The 22,549-nt window shown below is 42.2% G+C and overlaps 1 protein-coding gene and 2 long non-coding RNA genes across 3 annotated transcripts; 2 read left to right on the top strand and 1 right to left on the bottom strand.

Moving 5' to 3' along the window:
• The first annotated feature begins 246 nt into the window (after positions 1–246).
• On the top strand, positions 247–6,958 carry LOC145432141 (uncharacterized). The gene is made up of 2 exons (XR_013912421.1): positions 247–402; positions 5,864–6,958. It is a non-coding gene; the product is annotated as an uncharacterized LOC145432141 (long non-coding RNA).
• A 2,352-nt stretch (positions 6,959–9,310) lies between these two features.
• Positions 9,311–18,529, top strand: LOC113009424 (uncharacterized). Its single transcript, XM_080308743.1, has 2 exons — positions 9,311–15,195; positions 17,743–18,529. The coding sequence occupies exon 1, from the start codon at positions 12,305–12,307 to the stop codon at positions 13,925–13,927; it is 1,623 nt and encodes a 540-aa protein (XP_080164869.1). The 5' UTR covers positions 9,311–12,304; the 3' UTR covers positions 13,928–15,195; positions 17,743–18,529.
• A 277-nt stretch (positions 18,530–18,806) lies between these two features.
• On the bottom strand, positions 18,807–19,793 carry LOC145432142 (uncharacterized). The gene is made up of 2 exons (XR_013912422.1): positions 19,052–19,793; positions 18,807–18,969 (listed from the first exon to the last, which is right to left on the bottom strand). It is a non-coding gene; the product is annotated as an uncharacterized LOC145432142 (long non-coding RNA).
• Between the last annotated feature and the right edge of the window lie 2,756 nt (positions 19,794–22,549).

Below are 22,549 nucleotides of genomic sequence, written 5' to 3' on the forward strand. Positions count from 1 at the left end.
AGTCCCTGCCAGTACTCTTGCTGCAGCATTTTGGATTAACTGAAGGCTTGTCAGGGAGTTTTAGGACATCCTGATAATAATGAATTACAGTCGTCCAGCCTAGAAGTAATAAATGCATGAACTATGTAACCCACCTAAAATTGCATCATGAAATTAACTGCAGTTCCCAAAGAATGTCAGTAGGTGGCACTCTGAGATTGTGTAGTGCTTGTGAACTTGAATCGTTATCGCGAAGGAGAACAACGTTAAGGCTACAAATGCTGGTCGGAGCAACTCACCAGGAATTTTTCCCTATTTCTTGTAAAAAAAAAAAAAAAGGATTTTACTCTTCCGCTTGTTGGGAAATGCGGACATTTTTGGTTGATGCCGATGTACCTCTTTTATGATCCCTGTTCATTTCCGGTGAGTTGACTCACTACGTTAGCATAGCAAGCTAATCGTTAGTTAAGTGTAGTGTAAATTCTATGTGTTTTTTAAGTGCTGTATTATCTTTGATACTCTAAGCCAATCGGAGATGTTTTTTTCTGAAAGCTAGGAAGTAAGTTTTATTTCCTGTAAGGAGATGATAATCAATCAATGATAATCAATGATATAAGTGACCATTTACCAGTCTTTGCATCTTATAATTGCCATTATAAAATTAACAGAAATGAACACAAGATTATTTACAAAAGAATTCGAACAGAGAAGACATTTAACTGTCTTAAAAATTAACTTTTAAAGCAAGAAACTTCTTCATGTTCATGTTTATGAACACGAAGAAGTTAATAAACCTTATGAAGCATTTTTAAGAACACATTAAACACACATTAGTAACACATTACTTGGTAAAAACTGCCAGGTGATTGAAATCAACAGGAAACACAACTATGCAGGAAGACCATGGATGACTAAAGGACTGCAAAATGCCAGGAAAAAAATAACACCCTATATCTTATATATATATATAATATTTTATTAAAAGGTTAGAACACAATAAAGAAAACACAAAAGGTATATGGAATGTCATAAACAGTACAATCAAAAATGAATCAAGGAACAATGATTACCCTGGGTACTTTATAGAAGGGACAAAAAGCATTAACAAAATGAAAGAGAAAGCAAATGGTTTTAATGAATTCTTCTTAAATATGGGGCCAAAACTGGCAGAGGAAATAAAGGCCGATGGAATAGAAAGGAACACTGGTGAAAATATTGAAAGGAATAGAAGCTCAGTGTTTCTAAGAGCAGTGGAAGAGAATGAAATATATGACATCGTTAGAGGACTTAAGAACAAAACCAGTACAGATTGGAATGACATTGATGTTGTAACAGTAAGAGAGTTGCTGATTATTTATGGTATTGGAAAACCGTTAAAATACGTTTTCAACTTGTCTTTTCAAAAAGTTTTTTTTCCTGAAAAAATGAAAGTTGTTCAAGTTATTCCAATTTACAAAACAGGTAAAAAGCATCACTTTGCAAATTATAGACCAGTGACTATTTATAAAAAGTTTATAAAAATTTATAAAAAGATTTGACAGTTTTGTGGACAAATGTGAATTGCCTACATAATAAGAAGTACACACTTGGAGTTTTTTTAAATTAAAAAAACTGTTCAATACCAGGGCTGCCACGATTAGTCGACTAGTCACGATTACATCGACTATCAAAATCGTCGAAGACTAATTTAATAGTCGACACGTCGTTTGAAGCTTTGTAAGATCCCAAAAGACACAGGAATAAGTAGTAGGATTTAAGAGTGTAATAACAGACTGAAACAGAAGATTCCAAAAATGGCAGCAGCTAGTTAGTTTTAATATTACTCTTATTATTCTTTCTGGGTCACAAAATAAATGTTTAACATATTTCAGGAGAGAATGTAGCTGTGTAAACTTCAAATATGTGCTCAGTTTATCAAGACACCACATATTTTCAAAAGCGCCCCGACATTTTCGGAGACGTCTGTTACCCACTAGCTCGATAGCTAGCCGGGGTTCAAGGCTCGCTAGAGCCGGTGAGAACACCAGACTCCTGGCAAACCATTTTCAAACCCACCGCCGTCTTTCGCTACTCAGGTTAAACATGATATCCAAGTCACTTAGATAACTTAAAAATGTTATTGTTTGGCTTTTTTCAGTATTTTATTTGTTCCTGAGTAAATTGGTTTGGCTGAGATTAAAGTTATAGTTTTTACACAGCTGAATAAACGTCAAGCAGACAGCTGATCATCAGAAGTGTGAGATGCTTGAGAATTTACTCCGGTGCCCTGTTATATTTTAGATAGCAAGGAGCAGACGGCTGAGTTTATTAAACTTCACCGAAACAATCTGCAAATTTAATTAAAATTTAATAAACTATCATCTTGTCTTTATTTTTTAGTTAGCACATACACTTAAAGCTGTAAGCTAATGATAGTTATATTAGAGCAGATGCATGCTGGTGCAGTAAGCTCTATGTTGCATGATCTGATTAGTGGACTAATCGCAAAAATAATCGGTGACTAGTCGACTATCAAAATAAACGTTTGTGGCAGCCCTATTCGATACTGTCAGTCATGAAATTCTAATAAAAAAAATGGAAAGTATGGGTTTAGGGGAGTGGTTTTGGAGTGACAAAAAGCTATGTAGTGAATATGCAACAATATGTACAAATAAATGAGTAGGAATCTAAATTGATGGATGTTGCTTGTGACATACCTCAAAGATCAGTATTAGGTCCAAAAGAATTCATGGATTCTTTATTGTCATTCGCATCACATGTTTACATGAGGTGTAACGAAAATTACGTGCACGTGGTCCCGGAGCGAAAGAAACAGAGTAACGAAGAAACAGAATAAAAAGAAAACAGAATAACAAGTAATAAGTATTTCAAATAAATTAAGTGCAGCAACCTGAGTATTATAAATGCAAGTATTAAAATAATACAAATAAAATAAATAGAGTGCAACAACCTGAGTACCAGTATGGAGTATAGATATAGAAATGTAGGTATAAATACTTTAGCAGCAAATGGCATGATGTCTAGCATTGATAAAGTGACGATGTCAGTAGTGATTAGGTGCTACAATAACAGTTCTTGTCCATTATTGACTGAGAAGTCTCACAGTTTCTGGAATGAAGCTGTTTCTCTGTCTGGTGGTTTTGCATTTAATGCTCCTGAGCCTCCTGCCTGGGGGCCAGAAGGTTTATTATGTATAAAAATTATATTTGCCAAGTATCGAAGATTCTAAAGTTTGTAATATTTGCAGATGACACAAATATATTTTGTTCAGGTGTGGAATTGCCACAGGTTTTGGAGGTGATCACACAGGGATTAAAGATATTAAAGAAGTGGTTTGATATAAATAAATTATCATTAAATCTAGATAAAAGCAAATTTATGTTATTTGGAAACCATAAGAAAAATATCGAAGTAGAAATATGTGTTGACAATGTATATTTAGAAAGAGTAAATGAAATAAAATTTCTTGGTGTGATCATTGACCACCATCATTGTTAGGGGGAAATTGGAAAGGAGGCATTGCCGTTCTGGGGAAAACAAAGCAAATCTTGGATCAGAAAGCACTTCACATATTATACTGTGCTTCACTACTACCATATATGAGCTATTGTGTAGAGGTCTGGGGAAACACATGCAGAAGTAATACACAAACAATAACTATAATGCAGAAAAGGGCCATTAGAATAATAAATAATGCAGGGTACAGGGAACATACAAATGCACTCTTTATCAAAATGCATGAAATTCCAAGACTTGGTGAAGTTTGAAACAACGCAAATAATATATAAAGCAAGAAATAAAATGCTTCCAAAAGACATCTGTAAATTGTTTATAGAAAGAGAAGGGGGTATAACTTAAGAGGAAAATGGAATTTAAAAATACAAAGTCCTAGAACGACAAAGTATGTCTATCTCAATAGCGGGAGTTAAATTACGGAACAGTCAGACCAGAACAAATAAAAGAAAGTAACAACATAAACTAGGGCTGGGCGATATGGCCTAAAATTCATATCGCGATATAATTTGAAGCATGTGCAGTAACGATATATATCGCGATATATTCTTTTCTTCTGTATAACGTATTTTCCGCACTATAAGGCACTTAAAATCCTTTAATTTTCTCAAAAATCGAGAGTGTGCCTTATGTATGAATTCTGGTTGTGCTTACGGACCTCGAACCGATTTTGGCGTGCAGAAATCTGTTAAAAAATGTTTTAGTACAACTTTGTTAAGCCGCACTGCTTGATGGATTGTCAGAGCATTACAGCTGCCGTAGTGAGGAGCCTCGCGGAGTAATCTGGGTCCAAAACTCCGTCTGCTTCAGGTCCCAAAGTCAAAGGAACACTGAGAGTTAAAAACGGTCTAAATTCTTTCATCTTTAATAAAATTATCAGCGTTGCTGCTTTATCAGGTGTAACAATTAAGTTTAACATCCATGCGTCCATGAAAACAGAAGTTATTACATTTAACGGAGTTAGAAGTTAACAGGAAGTTAGCTCGCTAGTTTACACCTAAACATGACATACCATGTTCTGACTGAGAGATTTTTGAAACTAATTCAAACGTACAGCTCTGCTACCACTTCCAACATAAATGAAAACAGGAAACTAAACAGCAGTGGCGTTTGTAGGGTTACTGAAGTTGGACTACCTGGTATATAATGTTGTGCTACGTGATTGCTAGCGACACAGCTATTTAAGCATAACATTAGCACAGTGAAGGATGAAGGATGAACGCCAACTTTTTTTTATCACTCATTAAAACTTAACGTGAGGGATTCTGGTGGTCAGGGACAAATGCAATCGCATAGCAGGATGCTATACACGGGCCAAACTTCAGTCAGGAGAACAACTAAGATTATTCATCCACAATACGAGGTTAGTTATTAATATACTGCAACAACATGAGAATAGAACAGCTGCGAGAGAATTCAACATTAATGAATCAATGTTACGGAAGTGGAGGAAGCGCAGTTTTTGGCTTTCCCCATATTTCAAAAGTGCTTCATCTCTTTGCTATGACTGTCGCCCAGCATAATTTGCAGATGATAATGGTTGTAGCCGCTGCGATGCTTTCAACCAAAACAGGCGCAGTTTGATGACATCATCAACATGCGCCATCGCGATAGAGTGATATAGTCAAAATCTCTATCGTTGGCCAAAATTATATCGTTTATCGTTTATATCACCCACCCCTAACATAAACCAGTTTAAAATAAAATATAAAAAACAAATCTTAAACAAATATAAGAATGAAGAAAACGGGGTAAACCCAGGACCGTAATTGAAGTGATGTTTTGGTTTGTTTGTTTCATTATTTGTGAATCTAATTTACATATTCTGTCTTTATTTATATGAAAGAAATGATATTGTCTTTTTTTTGTTTGTTTTGCTGTTGTTTCATTTGTTTGTTTGTTTAATTTAAGACTAAAAGAAAATTAAATGAATGAGATGTAAAATTTGAGGGGGTAGGGGCAAATAAGTGTATACTTCTGCCTACTCCTTTTCAAACAAAAGAATTGAATGATATTATGTAATGATGGTGAATGTACATGTTTGAAATAAAAATGAACTGAAGTGAAATAAATATGACCAGTCTTTGAATAAATAGTACTGCGACCACGTTTTGTACTTCTCTCGTGCATCGATGAGGTGCATTCTCACAATTCAGTAAGCGCTGGATTATTGTTACTGCTGTTCACAAAAGAGGAGATGTGAGTTAATTTTGTGTGATAAGTGCCTATGGAAACCGTTTTAAGGTTCTTTAATTCTGTTATTATCGATTGCATTAAGTTGTCATTTACGAAAATGAGAGGTGTATGGTCACTAGTGTTGATTAAGTTGTTTTATAATATTAATGCAAAATGTGTTCACTGCCCTGTGCAGGTTGGTCTTTTTGTTGGAGTGTGAAATTGTGCGAGTGAGACCAGTAAATTCACCTGCAGCGAGCCAGGATTCAGGATCCCAGCTGCGATGGAGGAAGGTTTGCAGCCTACTTAGAAGTGACAGACGCGTTACTTCCTGACAGATAAGCTTATGAGATCTCAAAACAATACACTGCCTGGGTAGTACTACTAACATTAACACTATCCACACACACTTCACACACCTGAACAGAAAAGACTGAAAAGAACTCTGAACTGAGTACACAGGCTGACAAACATGGACTATTGGAATTTTCTCATTGTGAATTGTTGAATGACTATTTATGGTTTTGTTTAAATAAATGTTAACTGTTCTTTTAGCTGTGTGTCACGTGCTCCTTAGTCGATTTCTAGAGAACATAAACCCAAGATCCTAACTTCCTCTACGTTCTGTAGTGGTAAAGTATCATGTGTTACAACTAGGTTTTTAGCGTCACGTTGAGACAGGATATTCCTCATTTCAGAGATATTGCACAAATGGAAGAAAGCAGTCCTACATATTTGTTTAATATGTGCATTGAAGGACATATCCTGGTCAAAAATTACTCCAAAATTACTTTCCTGCAACCAGGAAAGAAATTACTAGCCAGGGAGACGTGGCTAGTCGTTGCTCCATTATTTATTCCAATTCAAGCTCATGCAGTCTTTTGTTACTTTATAGTAGTAAAACTGTGTATTTACTTTTTCCAAAAATAGCTCACATTATGATGATGATGATGAAGCTTTATTTGTCACTTGCAGTTGCCTGCAGCAAAATTGGACCCCTTCTGACCATACATACATTACACAAACATCACATTGGGGAGACAGGTCAGAACAGGGAGCTTACAGAAAAACAGTGAAATGTACAACACAATAGGGGAGTGGAGGAGGAAAAAAGAGAACTCTACTCAGACTGAGCTCCTGGTAGGGGATCAGTATGAGAACAGAAAACAAAAATTCCTCAGCACAAAAAGCACATGAATCTTCACACTGTAACACCATGAAAACACATGACAAGCAACAGGGATGGGTAAATGGGGTGAGAGGTTGCCAGTGTAGACAGCAGCATGATTCCACGCTGGCCCGGTCAATCGCCGTCTGCATCGGGTGGGTGCAACCATTGGAGGCGTTTGGAGGGGGGAGAGGGGTGAGTGTACATCTGCGTCAGTGTACGTGTGTGTGTCCTGTTCAACTTGAGAGAGAGTGTCCTTTTACCTGGTTAAGCAAAGTCAACAGTCCTGATCCGACGCAGGTGTCCTTGAAGGATACGATCAGAGAGAATTTCTTGTTCAGGAGCCAAATGAGTGAAGGAGATGATTGTTTGGGTTAATGTGAACAACTGCATGCAATTTCACAGTTGGTCTAATGTCCATCACTGGTCACTTGATCTGTCAATTTCCCATTGCAGAGCCGTGAGCTTCTCTAAGATCTTATCCATATTGCGTTCAATAAACGCAGTGTGAGTACTCAGAGATTGCCCATCGTCAATCACGTCGGCCAGCCTTGTGGGACCGCTTTCTTTGTTTTCGATAAGCCAGGTTCAAGCCAGCTCCAATCAGCCAGAACTCTGTTATCATGGTTCCGAATGGGTAGATCTCGTTCAACGTCCTCTATTGAGAGTGTCGCCAGACACACGATGCAACCGACCATCAAGTATCCGGCAGCAAGGGGCTCTGCAGGACAATCAGGCTCTCCCGAGCCCAGGCTTCTCATCAAAAATAGGGTGTCAATTTCGTTAAGGGACCAGTTGATCAAATTCATAATTCTTTAGGTCTTAGAGAACAAGACTGAGAGACTCTCTGAGGGTTAGAAAGTTACACGAGAATACACAAGGACATGAGAAGCCAAGCAGGAAAGATAAGGGAAGGGAGAGGGAAAAGATGCAACTGCTTCCGTCAAGAGCGAGATAGGATTTCACATATTCTCAATACGTGTTCCGTTATCAGATAGACAAAGAGAATGAACATATTCCACTGTCATAGACAAAGCCGATTTTCTTATGAAACTCGCTTCAAAATGAATGCTAAAAAGATAATCCATGCATTTCGAAAGATTCCGAAAGAATGGTGTAATCACTACCATCTTGATATGTGCACTGAATTTAAGTAAATACTTTATGGCAGAAAACAAACAACTAAAACAACACACTATAAAGGTGGAGCCGATCAGTAACATTACAGAACGTTGAATTTACTAGACTAAACAATGTTTCTGTGCTTTCAGTTTCTGACCTTAATAACTAATCTATGCAATATATCGGGTGTGACTGCTTTTATTTTCTATTTCTGGTACAATACTAGCCTGCAAGCAGGAAAGAAATGATAAGGCAGGGAGTACATGTAACATTATGAGAAAACAGTGCTGAGCATGCTTCTGACTACTAACAACAGGCCAAACCATGGTCTCACACTGCCACCTACTGGTACAAAAATGGAGCATCAGCTACAAATATCCCAGACTAGTTACCAGGTCTATAGTTAAAACTAGTTAATTTAGAGGATTTTCAAAAGAAAATATCACTTACATTTAAAGTAAAATAGCTGAAATATAAGTTAATTCACATAAGTGTGATTAGACGTTAGTGGCTATCACACACACACATTCATACTGTTGCTCTTTGATTAGATAACTCTATGGCTGCTGTCAATATACAGGCGAAGCTTACGGGTTATGCAGCCAACTTTGTAAGTTGGATCATTAAGTCTATGAATCACCCTGTTAAGCACAAAAAGGTGCTTACACAACTGAAAAAATCTGATATGTCTTTTCCACAGGGGACTCACCTTTGTATAGCAGACCGATATAGATTGAAGACTGGTTGGGTTGGCCAAATAGTCCATTCCAACTTTAACTCTAAGACAGAGGGGTGGCCATCCTTATGGGTAAAAACGTCCCATTTCCTGTATCAACCATTTTATCTGATCCTATGGGTCCTTATTATGGGTCCGTATTACTGTGGTTGGCCAACATTATGGACTTTATGGACAACTTTATGAACTGATTTAAGCCAACATTTACGCCCCCAAATGGGATGATGAAACCTTAATTGTCTATTAATTCTCGTGAATTCTGGATATGACAACACACAATCTCATTTTAGCTGGAGGTACAAGCTGTGTGCTCTCTAACCTAGAAAGAAGCTCTAATAAGGATACTCATCCAGGGCATGCTCCGACTATATTCCTGTCCACAAAATGTTCTATTGGATAAATTCATTTGTCACTGATAAATGTCCTCTTCCACTTATTGAAACTTGCAATTATCAATCTATTGTTATTTCAGATCATACCCCCCTATTGATGAGATGGGGGTTGGATGCCTCACTGCCCTCCGCCTCTGGCAGTGGCCCTTTCTACTAAGGAGGCAAGAGTTCTGCATGTCCTGGTGACCCTCCACCTGTTTCACAGGTGGGTGCAGCCTGATCTATCTAGTGTCGAGGAGGGAAATTATTTTACTGCTATTGTTAAATAATTGTTATTGCATTAATAATATAATTTGCAGCATGGATATTGCACTCCAAGGTTTAAACAGTGTCTCTTTCAGAAAGACTGAGTTGCAGGCTGACAGGAAGTTATTTTGAGCCGCAGGCTAAGACGAGGCTTTAACAATGTAACAGACAGCTTTATCATTTTATATTAAGGTTTTAGTAGAGGTTCTTGATTAAAACATTTATTTAGTAGAAGACATACACATAGTCTCAGTGAGCTTCTGGTCTGGTAAAAGGTCAGAAGTGTAAGAGGTGACACAAAGAGCATGTGAGGTCAACACACACACACACACACACTTTAAATTAGATTTATTTAGAGGAACCGTCCTTGTTGTCTCAGCAAGAAAGAGGAACAATTCATTTTAAGATAAGAACGGAAAGTACCACGCCATGAAAATAGAAGATGATTTTCTAGGTGAAAAGTCATGATATTGATCTGATCTATGTATAAAATGTATGTGACGTATGAAGGGGCGTCAGTAAATAAACCCTGATGCTATAAAATATCTGTTCATGCTTTGATTAAGTTGAAGACTACTGGCTGTCTGCGTACAGAGTGTCTTCCCACGCGTGTATTCATTAAAATCATCGTTTGACTTTACCCGGCCGGATCGGTGTGGTTATTCTTCGATCACCTCTTGTACCCTTCCTCAATATTGAATCTTAACATTTGGGGGCTTCGTCCGGTTATTGGGGAAGGAGAGTTGGAGGTTTGGACGGAGAAATCCGGGGTCTTGGGTGGTCTGACGGGCAGACGTGAATTCCAGTGGTCTAAGTGAGTGGGCATAAGCCGGCTTATCCAAAAGGTAAGGCACTACCTGTTGAATTATTTCCAAAGTGTGCCAAATTGGACATGATAAAATTTAAGTCTACTCACTGAAGTTACTGGTGGATGTCTGTTTTGATTTTGATGAGAATGTCATGACAGTACTGAGGATTTAAAGCAGTTGGACTGCTGGAAAGGATTTAATGCGGTTGGACCGCGGGAAGCAGTTGGACTGCTGGAAATGATTTTAGTAGGTTAGGGAATTTGGTTATTTTTTGGTTATAAGGTTGGACCTGCTTCAGTCTTACACTTTGTTGGGTGTTTTATTGTTGTTCCAAAGTATTATAAATTACTCAAGAACGCCAGTTGGACTGGTAGGAAGCGCAGTGCTCAGAGGTAACGCTTGCCAATGCAAAGGACGCTTATGCATTGTCCTCGAAGAGGGATAGTCAGTTGGTCACTGTGGAGCTTGGGGCACTCCAGAATAACTAGGAGTTAGAATCTCCTTACCGTTTGGAACGGTATCTGCGCTTTTTTGGGCAGCAAAGGTTGGACCTTGGGTGTTGGACACTTTTAAATTGAGTTAGGGACTTTAGAGATGAGGCCAGAAACTGTTGGACAGATACTGGTTAATTGATTACAAAAAAGTTGGACTTCTATCGGTTAGACCGTTAACTTAAATTTTTCGAAATTCGGTAGGTGTTAAAAGGTTTAAAATCTGTGCAGTTGTAAATATAAGACGTCTCTGTATTAAAAAAGATCTCTGTGGGTCGAGTCAGCAATGCACTGACTGCCTGCTGCTATTCTTAGATGAAGAGTGTGTGTGCATGCAAATGAGGCAGCTGATGCAGAGCGCATGAGAGGACTATGCTTTCGGTTTTGTGTGTCATTCAGCTCTATAACTATTGTTTGCAAATGTGGATAAATGTCTGCAGTTAAAATGCTGGCTTAGTAAATAACAACATTGTAAATATATGGATGGTGACAGCGTTTCAAAATAGAATATAAGAATTGTTTGTGTTTAAAACCAACGTTTAGGTAAAGAAGATTTAAGGTGGATTTGAAGGCATAAACAAAAAATAAAAGGGTTACAGTCTGCAAGGGTTGTTAATTCATGAGCTGACTGGATGCAGAGTAAGTGGAGTGGTCATCCTGAGAGGATTGAATGATGCTCTAACTCTGTGGTCAAGTCAGACATAGGCTTTAAGCAACCATGAGCCACTAATAAGCGTGACAGATTAATGAGTATGTGTAAATTGAACTTGTTAAATAGTTTTGATAGGAGTAACTCAATGAGCACGCAATAAAGTGGACTTTTTAGGGGCAGTTTATCACTGACACCATAAAAAGCAACTTAATTAGTAGTTCAATAACAAATTGTAAAGATAACCTTTGTTATTTGATAAGACAGAGAAAATTCAGGTTACATATAGTGAATAAATAAGGAAATGTTAATCTCTGCATCATTCCACACTGAAATTTCAATTGTAGGGGATCATTTGGAGGTGAATTGTGTAGGACACGGGGAGACAGAAGAATCTCCCCATGAGTTTTCAGTGTGCATAGAAATTGAGGAGGCTGAACTGGAAGCCTGCCTGGGTCGTTGTTTTTGTTTATTTGAGGGTCTGCTGGAAGTTTGTGAAAACGACCACCTTGATATGTGGGAGCCTTCTCGGGCAGCGATTTTTTGTTAGACCTGTGGCAGGCTGTGCAACATGGAGAAAGCTTTGACATAATGTCATAAAGGTGATTTCTTGGTTTTAGACTTATTAGTACGGGATGCTTGAGGGTGTGTTGCTGTAAAGTATATAAGGGACGCGCAGCGCCGTTAATGGGTTTAAAATAAATGAAAAAATACTAATCCGAGGAACTATTGGAGAGGTAAGTATACGGAGGTGAGCGCGTTGCGCATAAGGGTTGCTGGTGTCATATATTAACACTTTGAGGGCGAATAATTTTGATTGAGTGTCAACGCTTGAGAACGCGAGGACAGCGTCTAAAGGGCTGGGTTAAACTTTGTGTATCACCGAGCAGGGGAAGAGGAGCCAGTGGTTGCGAGAACAGCGAGACGAAGACTGAAACTGAAAGTTAAGCGTGTCTGGGTGACCTAGACCAAGAAGGTGGAGTCGACCAACGCCATTGGAAGAGGTAAGTCTGTGTTTCAGAGAATGGCTGACAGATCGGGTGCGACACCTAGTAGGAAAAGGGGATGCAAACCTCTGAAGGATCAGCTCGAACAGCTTAAGAAAGCTGTTCGCTTGGCTTCCCCTGGAGTATCAAAATCAGCAGAGAAAGAGTGCCAAGCGATGGAGGTTGAGGTAAGTAAACCTATTATATCCCAACAGAAAGGGCTGGGTGATAAAATACCTCTGAGCTTGGTGTTAAAAACTGAAGGAGAAGTGTATGGACAAATGCATGAGGCCCTACGTGCGTCCATAGAGGCATTAACGGCATTGGAGGTTATAAAACAGAGAGTAATGCAGGGAGGGCCAGAAGAGGAGAATGAAGACCGTGCGACGTCATCAGAAGAAGACGATGAGGAGGACGAAGATGGAGGAGCTGAACCCCAACCAAGTACAAGCCTAATTTTGAGGAAAAAAAGTGTGAAGAGAGACCAAGCACAGAGACAGCCCATATTTAAGAGCTCAAAGGGGAAAGGAAAGTTGAGGAAGAGTAGAAGAGTGAGTTTTGAACAAGGAGCTCCTGACCCTGGTTTAAGTCTGCCTCTAATAGCAGGTCCAAAGAACGAACCAGTTTATCGCGCCTATAAGGTGAGAGATTTGGAAGCATTGGTTAAACAACTTCCACCAATAACCAAGGGAGAACATTGGGAAGGAGAAGAATTAGCGCTGGGCGACTTTCGCACTTTGGCCGGACGTTGTATGCTGGGTGGTGGGTTAGCAGATGTAGAGCAGATAGCTCAAACAACCAGATATGCAAATGACCTGAAATATCATGAGGTGCAGAGTGACTTAGCAGATGCAGTTCGGGAGAAGGACCCAACTCCTAACTTTGGAGCCATTCCAAAAATTATTTGGGATCCCAAAAAGAAACCCAGAGAGTGTTTAGCTAAAGCAAAGGAACAATGGTTGTTAGAAACAGGAATACATCCGGGGAAGGAGGGTGAAAGTAGAGCGTGGTTTCGTTCGGCAGTGCTGGCAGGGCTGCCCAATCAGGTTGCAGTTGACTTGGAAAAGAACCCAGATTTTGCCGTTGCAGACTCGGTGCAGTGGGAGAGACATGTGACCCACAGACTTCAGCAGGAACAGGATTTGACGAACAAACAAAAGAAAGAGTTAGATGAAGCACAGGCGCAGCTGCTTAGGCTGCAGCTGGGTGAGGCTCGCGAAAAATATAATGCGAAGAAAAAAGAACCGAAAGAACTAAATAAGACTATAATGGTGGCAAGGCCTCAGCCCGATCCTGTGCCTGACTGGCCAGATCAGGATCCGGGTCTCTACCCTGATGACCGTTGGCCCGCCAATGCACCAAGGCAGCGTCAACCCGTAGGGAATTGGGGGACCGGTGGACCGCAGAGAGGGCGTGGTGGATCCGTGAGGGGAGGACAAAGGGCTCGGAATCCGGGGAATCCTGGCAGAGTGTCTTGGACTGCGTGTCTGAGATGTGGAGCAGAAGGACACTGGGCCCGAGATTGCCCTGAACCGCCGCAGAACTATCAGGGGCGAGGCTATCAACCCCAGGCACGAGGAGGCCCAAGACAAAGAGTTGCTTACAGGGGAGCACATCAGGCTCCAAACCCGAATGCAGCACCAGCCCCCAGTACCCAGTAGCCGACTGGGGCTGGGAGGGGGAGCAATACTGATGGAGCCCGGAGAAACTGTACAGCGTGGGGACGGCAGAACCTATGCTGTCAATGATGATGATCCAGCATTGACACAGCTGGGAAAACAGACTTTGAAGCACCAATATGTGGTGTCCTCACAGGTGCCTGGAAAATCTCATGGGCAGGGACCTGCTTGTGAAACTGGGATCACCTTCAAAGACTCAATATCTAGTCCAGAACTCTGAACAACCCACTGCCAAAATCTACTGGGGGAGGCTAGTGGAAGAAGGTATTCTGAGACATTATCAGCTGTGGAAACCCTGGATAATGAGCCTGGCCGTCTATTCCCCACCGCGAGATCCTTTCCACGTTACACTCTTTTATGATAGGGAAGATAACGATATCTATTGGGAACAGTTCCAGTCTGATCTTGAGGGACAGACGTGGAATGTGCAAACACATAACATTTATGTTGGACCAGAAGGTGTGGCCGCGGCTGTGAAATTTACTGATGAACAACTGCCTTGGTACAATGTGGGAGAGGATTCAGCCCCTAACATTACATTGGCGGTCCACGAGGGTCATGGGCCAAGAGATCTGGGACCAATGGTCAAGCGGGCGCTGGACAACGCATGCTGGCAAGGCACCCAAATTCCAAATGTCTGGTATGCACCAAAATGTAAAATATATCGCATAACTTGTTTGTCCAACGATGCAGTGATCTTAGAACATAAAGAAATCTCCAGAATACATGGCAGGGAAAGAATGGATCATCCTGATGCAGTAGCTGAGCTCTCAAAATTGCCTGGTACTTTGTGGTCCGCAGGGCCCACAGATGTGGGTCTAGCTAGCTGTTCGCCTGTCCTGTTCCGGCTGAAGTATGACATACCATTTAACAGACCATAATAGAAGCACAAAACTGAAGACCAAAAGTGGTTCACATGTATTGACCTAGCGAATGCATTCTTTTGTCTCCCACTGCACGAGTCACTCAGAGACATTTTCTCATTCACATACAGAGGCCGCAAATTTAGGTACACACGCCTACCACAAGGCTTTGCACTCTCACCAGGAATTTTTAATCAGGTGTTGAAAGAGGCATTGTCCCCATGTCAACTGCCAGGGGGCTGTAAATTAATACAGTATGTTGATGATCTTCTTATTGCAGCCCCGTCAGCAGCGGCCTGTACGGCAGCATCGCTCGTGGTGTTGAACAGATTGGCGGAGTGTGGCTTCGAAGTGAGCAAAGAAAAACTGCAGTTGGTCCGGCCAGAGGTAACATTCCTGGGCCGGGTGATCGTACACAGATCAGTGGGGTTAATGAACACACACAGAGACCAAATTCTGACACATCCAAAACCAAGAACTGTGAAGGAGTTGCTTTCCTTTCTTGGCTTGACAGGTTACAGCAGGCAGTTCATTCCGAACTATGCGGGTAAAACGGCCCCTTTAAGGGACTTGATCAAGAAAGTTGGTGTTCGAAATCTGAAGGCTGAATTGCCTTGGACGCCGGACACAGAGACAGCGTTCATTTCACTAAAATAGGATTTGTCAAGAGCCACAGATCTGGCCACACCTAACTATGATGAGGCATTTTATCTTGATGTTTCAGAAACAAAGGGAGTTGTGAATGGTGTGTTGTTTCAGAAAAAAGGGGGAGGTAGGGATGTACTTATGTATGTCAGCATAAGATTAAATTCAACAGAAGTAAGGCATCCCACATGCACACAACACGCAGCAGGAGTAGCAAAGATAATTTAGAAAACAGCACATATAGTGAGGGAACACCCACTGAAAGTGCTTACTACACACAGTGTAGTGGCCTATGTGAACTCACAGGCATTCACAATGACTCCACTGACGCAACAAAGGTTCAGCAAAATTTTAGAGGCGCCAAATCTGATATTCACACATGAAGGAATAAATATGGCAGACCTAATGGGGTCAGGAGAACCACATGACTGTATTAAGAAAGCCCAGGTTGAAGGAAAAATCGAGGGACAACAGTCGGCCCAGAGAGCTGAAGTGATAGCCCTAACTCGAGCCCTGAGGTTGGCTAAAAACATGAGAGTGAACATCTACACTGACTCAGCATATGCGTTTGGAGCAGCTCATGTGGAACTGGCTCAGTGGAAGAGAGCCGGGTTCAGAACGGCCACTAATGCACCCATCTGTCACAAAAAGGCCCTGGAGGACCCAGACGAGGTAAGTATTATAAAATGCAAAGGCCACTCACAAGCAGACAGTATGGTGGCAAGAGGAAATCAGAAAGCTGACGAAGCCGCAAAGGAAGCAGCGGGCTACAAAGGACAGAGACAACTGGTGCAGGTAACCCCAGAAGAGGAGGTTAGCACTAACAGCATGGAAGAAGTTAGACAGGCTCAGGAGGAGACATCCCCAGAGGAAAAGGGGGTGTGGGAAAACAAAGGAGCCTGGCAAGATGGCGGTTTGTGGAAGGGGCCAGATGGGCGTCCCGCTTTAACGGCCAAAAATGGCGGAACAAAAGGTGAATGAGGCTCACGGGCTTGGTCACGTGGGAGTGAAACAGATGGAGAGAAATTTGTGCCGATGGTGGCATCCTGATTTGAGAAGGATGATACTGGAAAAGGCCAGAACGTGCCTAATTTGTGGGGCACACAACCCAAAGCCAGCAGTAAAACCTGAAGCTGGTAAGTTTCTCATGCCAGGAAGGCCAGGAGAAGAGGTCGTGATTGATTATACCGACATGATTGATACAGGCCCAGGTGGGGTGAGGTATTTGTTGGTGTGTGTGGATGTTTTGACTGGATGGCCCGAAGCATGGGCGACCAAATGTGAAGACGCGAAAAGCGTGATTAAGTGCTTAATCATTACATTCCAAGGCATGGGTTTCCCAGGAGAATTAGATCAGACAATGGTACTCACTTCAAGAATAAAGATTTGCAAGAGGTAGAGAGGATGAACCTAAATTTGGAAAACAAATTGGCTAAAATTTGTGCGCAGACAGGGCTAAATTGGGTCGCAGCCCTGCCCATTGCTTTGATGACCATAAGATGTTTATGATGATGTTAACTTTGTATTTCAGGTGCAGTTATAACTATTTTATACATATTGCATTTTGTGCTTTTAAAGGAGTTGTGGCTCAAATTTGTCTCTGGAGGGTCATGAGCCTTTGGCTAGCGCTATGATTAGCCAATCTACTGTGAGGATAATATGAGTTCATGAAGGATTGCACACGCTTACAGACACAGAGTTAAGAAACACACATGACAGTATTGATTCCAGGCAAAAGGCCTTAAATTCATTTAGCTTTTAACTGAACTTAAAGAAGGACCAAAGAGGAAGGAAAGCATATGTTTTGGTTAAGTCTGATACATTAGAATTAGAAGGTATTGTTACATTAAAAGGAGCAAAATGAAATAAAAAGGTTATACCAAAACAGGTGATAACATAGGAAATGTGAGGTTTTAAAATGAAGTTAGTGTTAACACATAGGAGTTGTTTCAAGGCAGCATTTAGCTATGATGAAATGTATACAGGAGTAATTGCTTATATGCTTAAACTTAATTGATTGAAGTGGTTGTTTTCTTTTGGAGTAGATTAACTTGCAGCAGCGACAACTTGTGCATAGGATGTTGATGATCAGATAAGGGAAAATAGAGCGAGCAACTGGACGTGAAACCAGCGCTTAAAAGGATTTTAAAGTGATGAGTAACGTTGAAGAGTATACATAAATACAAGTCAATAAGTTAAAAAGATAATTAGGATCAGGCTTTTAATTAAAGAGTCCCAGATAGGATAAGTTAGGGAGATGCAAGAAAAGGTGTTTTGTTTCCTTTGCAGAAGACTGATCTCGGCGACCACAGGAGGGGCAAGGATCCTGGAGATCTCGAGGTTCGAGACCACCAGAGAAGGGTCTGCGTGAGGACACAATGTATTGTGACCTCTGGTTTTCAGAGGTCAAAAGGGGGAGTGTCGAGGAGGGAAATTATTTTACTGCTATTGTTAAATAATTGTTATTGCATTAATAATATAATTTGCAGCATGGATATTGCACTCCAAGGTTTAAACAGTGTCTCTTTCAGAAAGACTGAGTTGCAGGCTGACAGGAAGTTATTTTGAGCCGCAGGCTAAGACGAGGCTTTAACAATGTAACAGACAGCTTTATCATTTTATATTAAGGTTTTAGTAGAGGTTCTTGATTAAAACATTTATTTAGTAGAAGACATACACATAGTCTCAGTGAGCTTCTGGTCTGGTAAAAGGTCAGAAGTGTAAGAGGTGACACAAAGAGCATGTGAGGTCAACACACACACACACACACACTTTAAATTAGATTTATTTAGAGGAACCGTCCTTGTTGTCTCAGCAAGAAAGAGGAACAATTCATTTTAAGATAAGAACGGAAAGTACCACGCCATGAAAATAGAAGATGATTTTCTAGGTGAAAAGTCATGATATTGATCTGATCTATGTATAAAATGTATGTGACGTATGAAGGGGCGTCAGTAAATAAACCCTGATGCTATAAAATATCTGTTCATGCTTTGATTAAGTTGAAGACTACTGGCTGTCTGCGTACAGAGTGTCTTCCCACGCGTGTATTCATTAAAATCATCGTTTGACTTTACCCGGCCGGATCGGTGTGGTTATTCTTCGATCACCTCTTGTACCCTTCCTCAATATTGAATCTTAACACTAGTGAAAGTCTAGACAGACCAGACCAGCTCAACCACACAGACACTTCCTACCTGATTTGAGGACAAAAGCAGAGTATGCAATATGTGGGACAAACAAACACACACACACACAAATGGCAAATGTGAGATCATGGGAATCTAAGCAGCTTGAACCGAAAGTGACTAAAAATTGTCAAGGCTGAGCAGGACTCAAGCGCAGACTACGAATCACAATAAACATTTTTTTTATTTACATGACACAGAGTGCACTATATACAAGTGGGGAGAAGGGGTCCAGCGAATCCAGAGGTCCATGGAGGGTGGGGGGCTCCACAGGCTCACTGCAACTGCCACACTCACGAACAGGGTCTCAAGGCGGGGCACGGAAAATCTATATACAAGGACAAAATGTTAAATGCCAAGCAAAGCACAAAGAGAAATCAAAATATTTCCAAAGCTAGAATTGCACTAACGAATGTTACACAGTAGTCCAGCGACAAAGGGCTCCAAGCAACTGCCTTCAGAAGTGGCTGGTAAACAGGATGATGAACCTCAGGTGAGAAATTGCTTGCAGGTGTGAGGACAGCAACCGGGAGCCCATGATTAGGTCCACCCAGGCATCGCGTTGTGAGCAGGGAAGCAAGAAAGAAAGTGAGAGAAACAAAAACAAATACATATACATGTAGCGTAACTGGACCATGACAGTAATATTTCAGTTTGATCAACCATCTCAACAAGTTCAATTACTTTCTTTTCAAGCTGCTTACACTACATTGACTTATGTTTTTACACAATCTCAGAAGAGGAGAGCCACTGAGGGAACGCCTTCCGCCCTCCGACGCCTCCACCGTGACCTCCACTTCTGAGAGGAATTGCCCACAGATCAAGCATGGAGTGTGCCTGAATGGACATACAGAACTCCAAGGTTCGGCCCAGTGTTGAGGGTTTTCCCAAAGGAGAGGGCCCGGCGGGCGGTGCCTCACAGCCCTCTGCCTCTGGGAGTGGCCCCTTTCTACTAAGGAGGCAAGAGGTGGCCAGGAGTCTGTCAGCGAGTTCTGCATGTCCTGGTGACCCTCCACCTGTTTCACAGGTGGGTGCAGCCTGATCTATCTAGTGAAAGTCTAGACAGACCAGACCAGCTCAACCACACAGACACTTCCTACCTGATTTGAGGACAAAAGCAGAGTATGCAATATGTGGGACAAACACACACACACACACACACACACACTCACACACTCACAGATCAGTTGAAAGGGACAGAAGAAATGGCAAAAGTGAGAATATCTCACACACACACAACAGAGGGGGAAGAGATAGAGAAATTGGCAAATGTGAGATCATGCTAAGCAGCTTGAACTGAAAGTGACTGGAAATGTTTACGTTTGATCAGCCACCCATCCATTCTCTGCTGTGTTTCTTTTCCAGTGTCACAGGGCAGCTCGAGCCTATCCCAGCTATCTTAGGGCGAGAAGCAGGGTGCACCCTCGACAGGTCACCAGTCTGTTACAGGGCTAACACATAGACGCAGAAAACCATTCGCACCTATCGCCAATTTACACTCTTCGATTACCTATTGCCACTAACTGCAGGTCGTTGGACTGTGGCAGGAAGCCGGAGTACAAGGAAAGAACCCACGCAAACACAGGAAGAACATGCAAACTCCACACAGAGCGACGGTAGAGCTGAACTCAAGACCTTCTTCCTGTGCGGTAACGGTGCTAACCACTGTGCCGCCCGCGTGTGAGCAACCGTCTCCCAGAAATTTAAAAAAGTTCAGTTACTTTCTTTCAAGCTGCTTACACTACATTGACTTATGTTTTTACATAATCTCAGAAGAGGAGAGCCACTGAGGGAACGCCTTCCGCCCTCCAACGCCTCCACCGTGACCTCCACTTCTGAGAGGAATTGCCCACAGATCAAGCATGGAGTGTGCCTGAATGGACATACAGAACTCCAAGGTTCGGCCCAGTGTTGAGGGTTTTCCCAAAGGAGAGGGCCCGGCGGGCGGTGCCTCACAGCCCTCTGCCTCTGGGAGTGGCCCCTTTCTACTAAGGAGGCAAGAGGTGGCCAGGAGTCTGTCAGCGAGTTCTGCATGTCCTGGTGACCCTCCACCTGTGTCACAGGTGGGTGCAGTCTGATCTATCTAGTGAAAGTCTAGACAGACCAGACCAGCTCAACCACACAGACACTTCCTACCTGATTTGAGGACAAAAGCAGAGTATGCAATATGTGGGACACACACACACACACACACACACTCACTCACAGATCAGTTGAAAGGGACAGAAGAAATGGCAAAAGTGAGAATATCTCACACACACACACAACAGAGGGGGAAGAGATAGAGAAATTAGCAAATGTGAGATCATGCTAAGCAGCTTGAACTGAAAGTGACTGGAAATGTTTACGTTTGATCAGCCACCCATCCATTCTCTGCTGTGTTTCTTTTCCAGTGTCACAGGGCAGCTCGAGCCTATGCCAGCTATCTTAGGGCGAGAAGCAGGGTGCACCCTCGACAGGTCACCAGTCTGTTACAGGGCTAACACATAGAAACAGAAAACCATTCGCACCTATCACCAATTTACACTCTTCGATTACCTATTGCCACTAACTGCAGGTCGTTGGACTGTGGCAGGAAGCCGGAGTACAAGGAAAGAACCCACGCAAACACAGGAAGAACATGCAAACTCCACACAGAGCGACGGTAGAGCTGAACTCAAGACCTTCTTCCTGTGCGGTAACGGTGCTAACCACTGTGCCGCCCGCGTGTGAGCAACCGTCTCCCAGAAATTTATACAAGTTCAGTTACTTTCTTTCAAGCTGCTTACACTACATTGACTTATGTTTTTACATAATCTCAGAAGAGGAGAGCCACTGAGGGAACGCCTTCCGCCCTCCGACGCCTCCACCGTGACCTCCACTTCTGAGAGGAATTGCCCACAGATCAAGCATGGAGTGTGCCTGAATGGACATACAGAACTCCAAGGTTCGGCCCAGTGTTGAGGGTTTTCCCAAAGGAGAGGGCCCGGCGGGCGGTGCCTCACAGCCCTCTGCCTCTGGGAGTGGCCCCTTTCTACTAAGGAGGCAAGAGGTGGCCAGGAGTCTGTCAGCGAGTTCTGCATGTCCTGGTGACCCTCCACCTGTGTCACAGGTGGGTGCAGTCTGATCTATCTAGTGAAAGTCTAGACAGACCAGACCAGCTCAACCACACAGACACTTCCTACCTGATTTGAGGACAAAAGCAGAGTATGCAATATGTGGGACAAACACACACACACACACACACACACACACACACACACACACACACACACACACACACACACACACACACACACACACTCACAGATCAGTTGAAAGGGACAGAAGAAATGGCAAAAGTGAGAATATCTCACACACACACACAACAGAGGGGGAAGAGATAGAGAAATTGGCAAATGTGAGATCATGCTAAGCAGCTTGAACTGAAAGTGACTGGAAATGTTTACGTTTGATCAGCCACCCATCCATTCTCTGCTGTGTTTCTTTTCCAGTGTCACAGGGCAGCTCGAGCCTATGCCAGCTATCTTAGGGCGAGAAGCAGGGTGCACCCTCGACAGGTCACCAGTCTGTTACAGGGCTAACACATAGACGCAGAAAACCATTCGCACCTATCACCAATTTACACTCTTCGATTACCTATTGCCACTAACTGCAGGTCGTTGGACTGTGGCAGGAAGCAGGAAGCCGGAGTACAAGGAAAGAACCCACGCAAACACAGGAAGAACATGCCAACTCCACACAGAGCGACGGTAGAGCTGAACTCAAGACCTTCTTCCTGTGCGGTAACGGTGCTAACCACTGTGCCGCCCGCGTGTGAGCAACCGTCTCCCAGAAATTTAAAAAAGTTCAGTTACTTTCTTTCAAGCTGCTTACACTACATTGACTTTTGTTTTTACACAATCTCAGAAGAGGAGAGCCACTGAGGG

Source organism: Astatotilapia calliptera, chromosome 12 (genome assembly GCF_964374335.1).
Source record: "Astatotilapia calliptera chromosome 12, fAstCal68.1, whole genome shotgun sequence".
NCBI lineage: Eukaryota > Metazoa > Chordata > Actinopteri > Cichliformes > Cichlidae > Astatotilapia > Astatotilapia calliptera.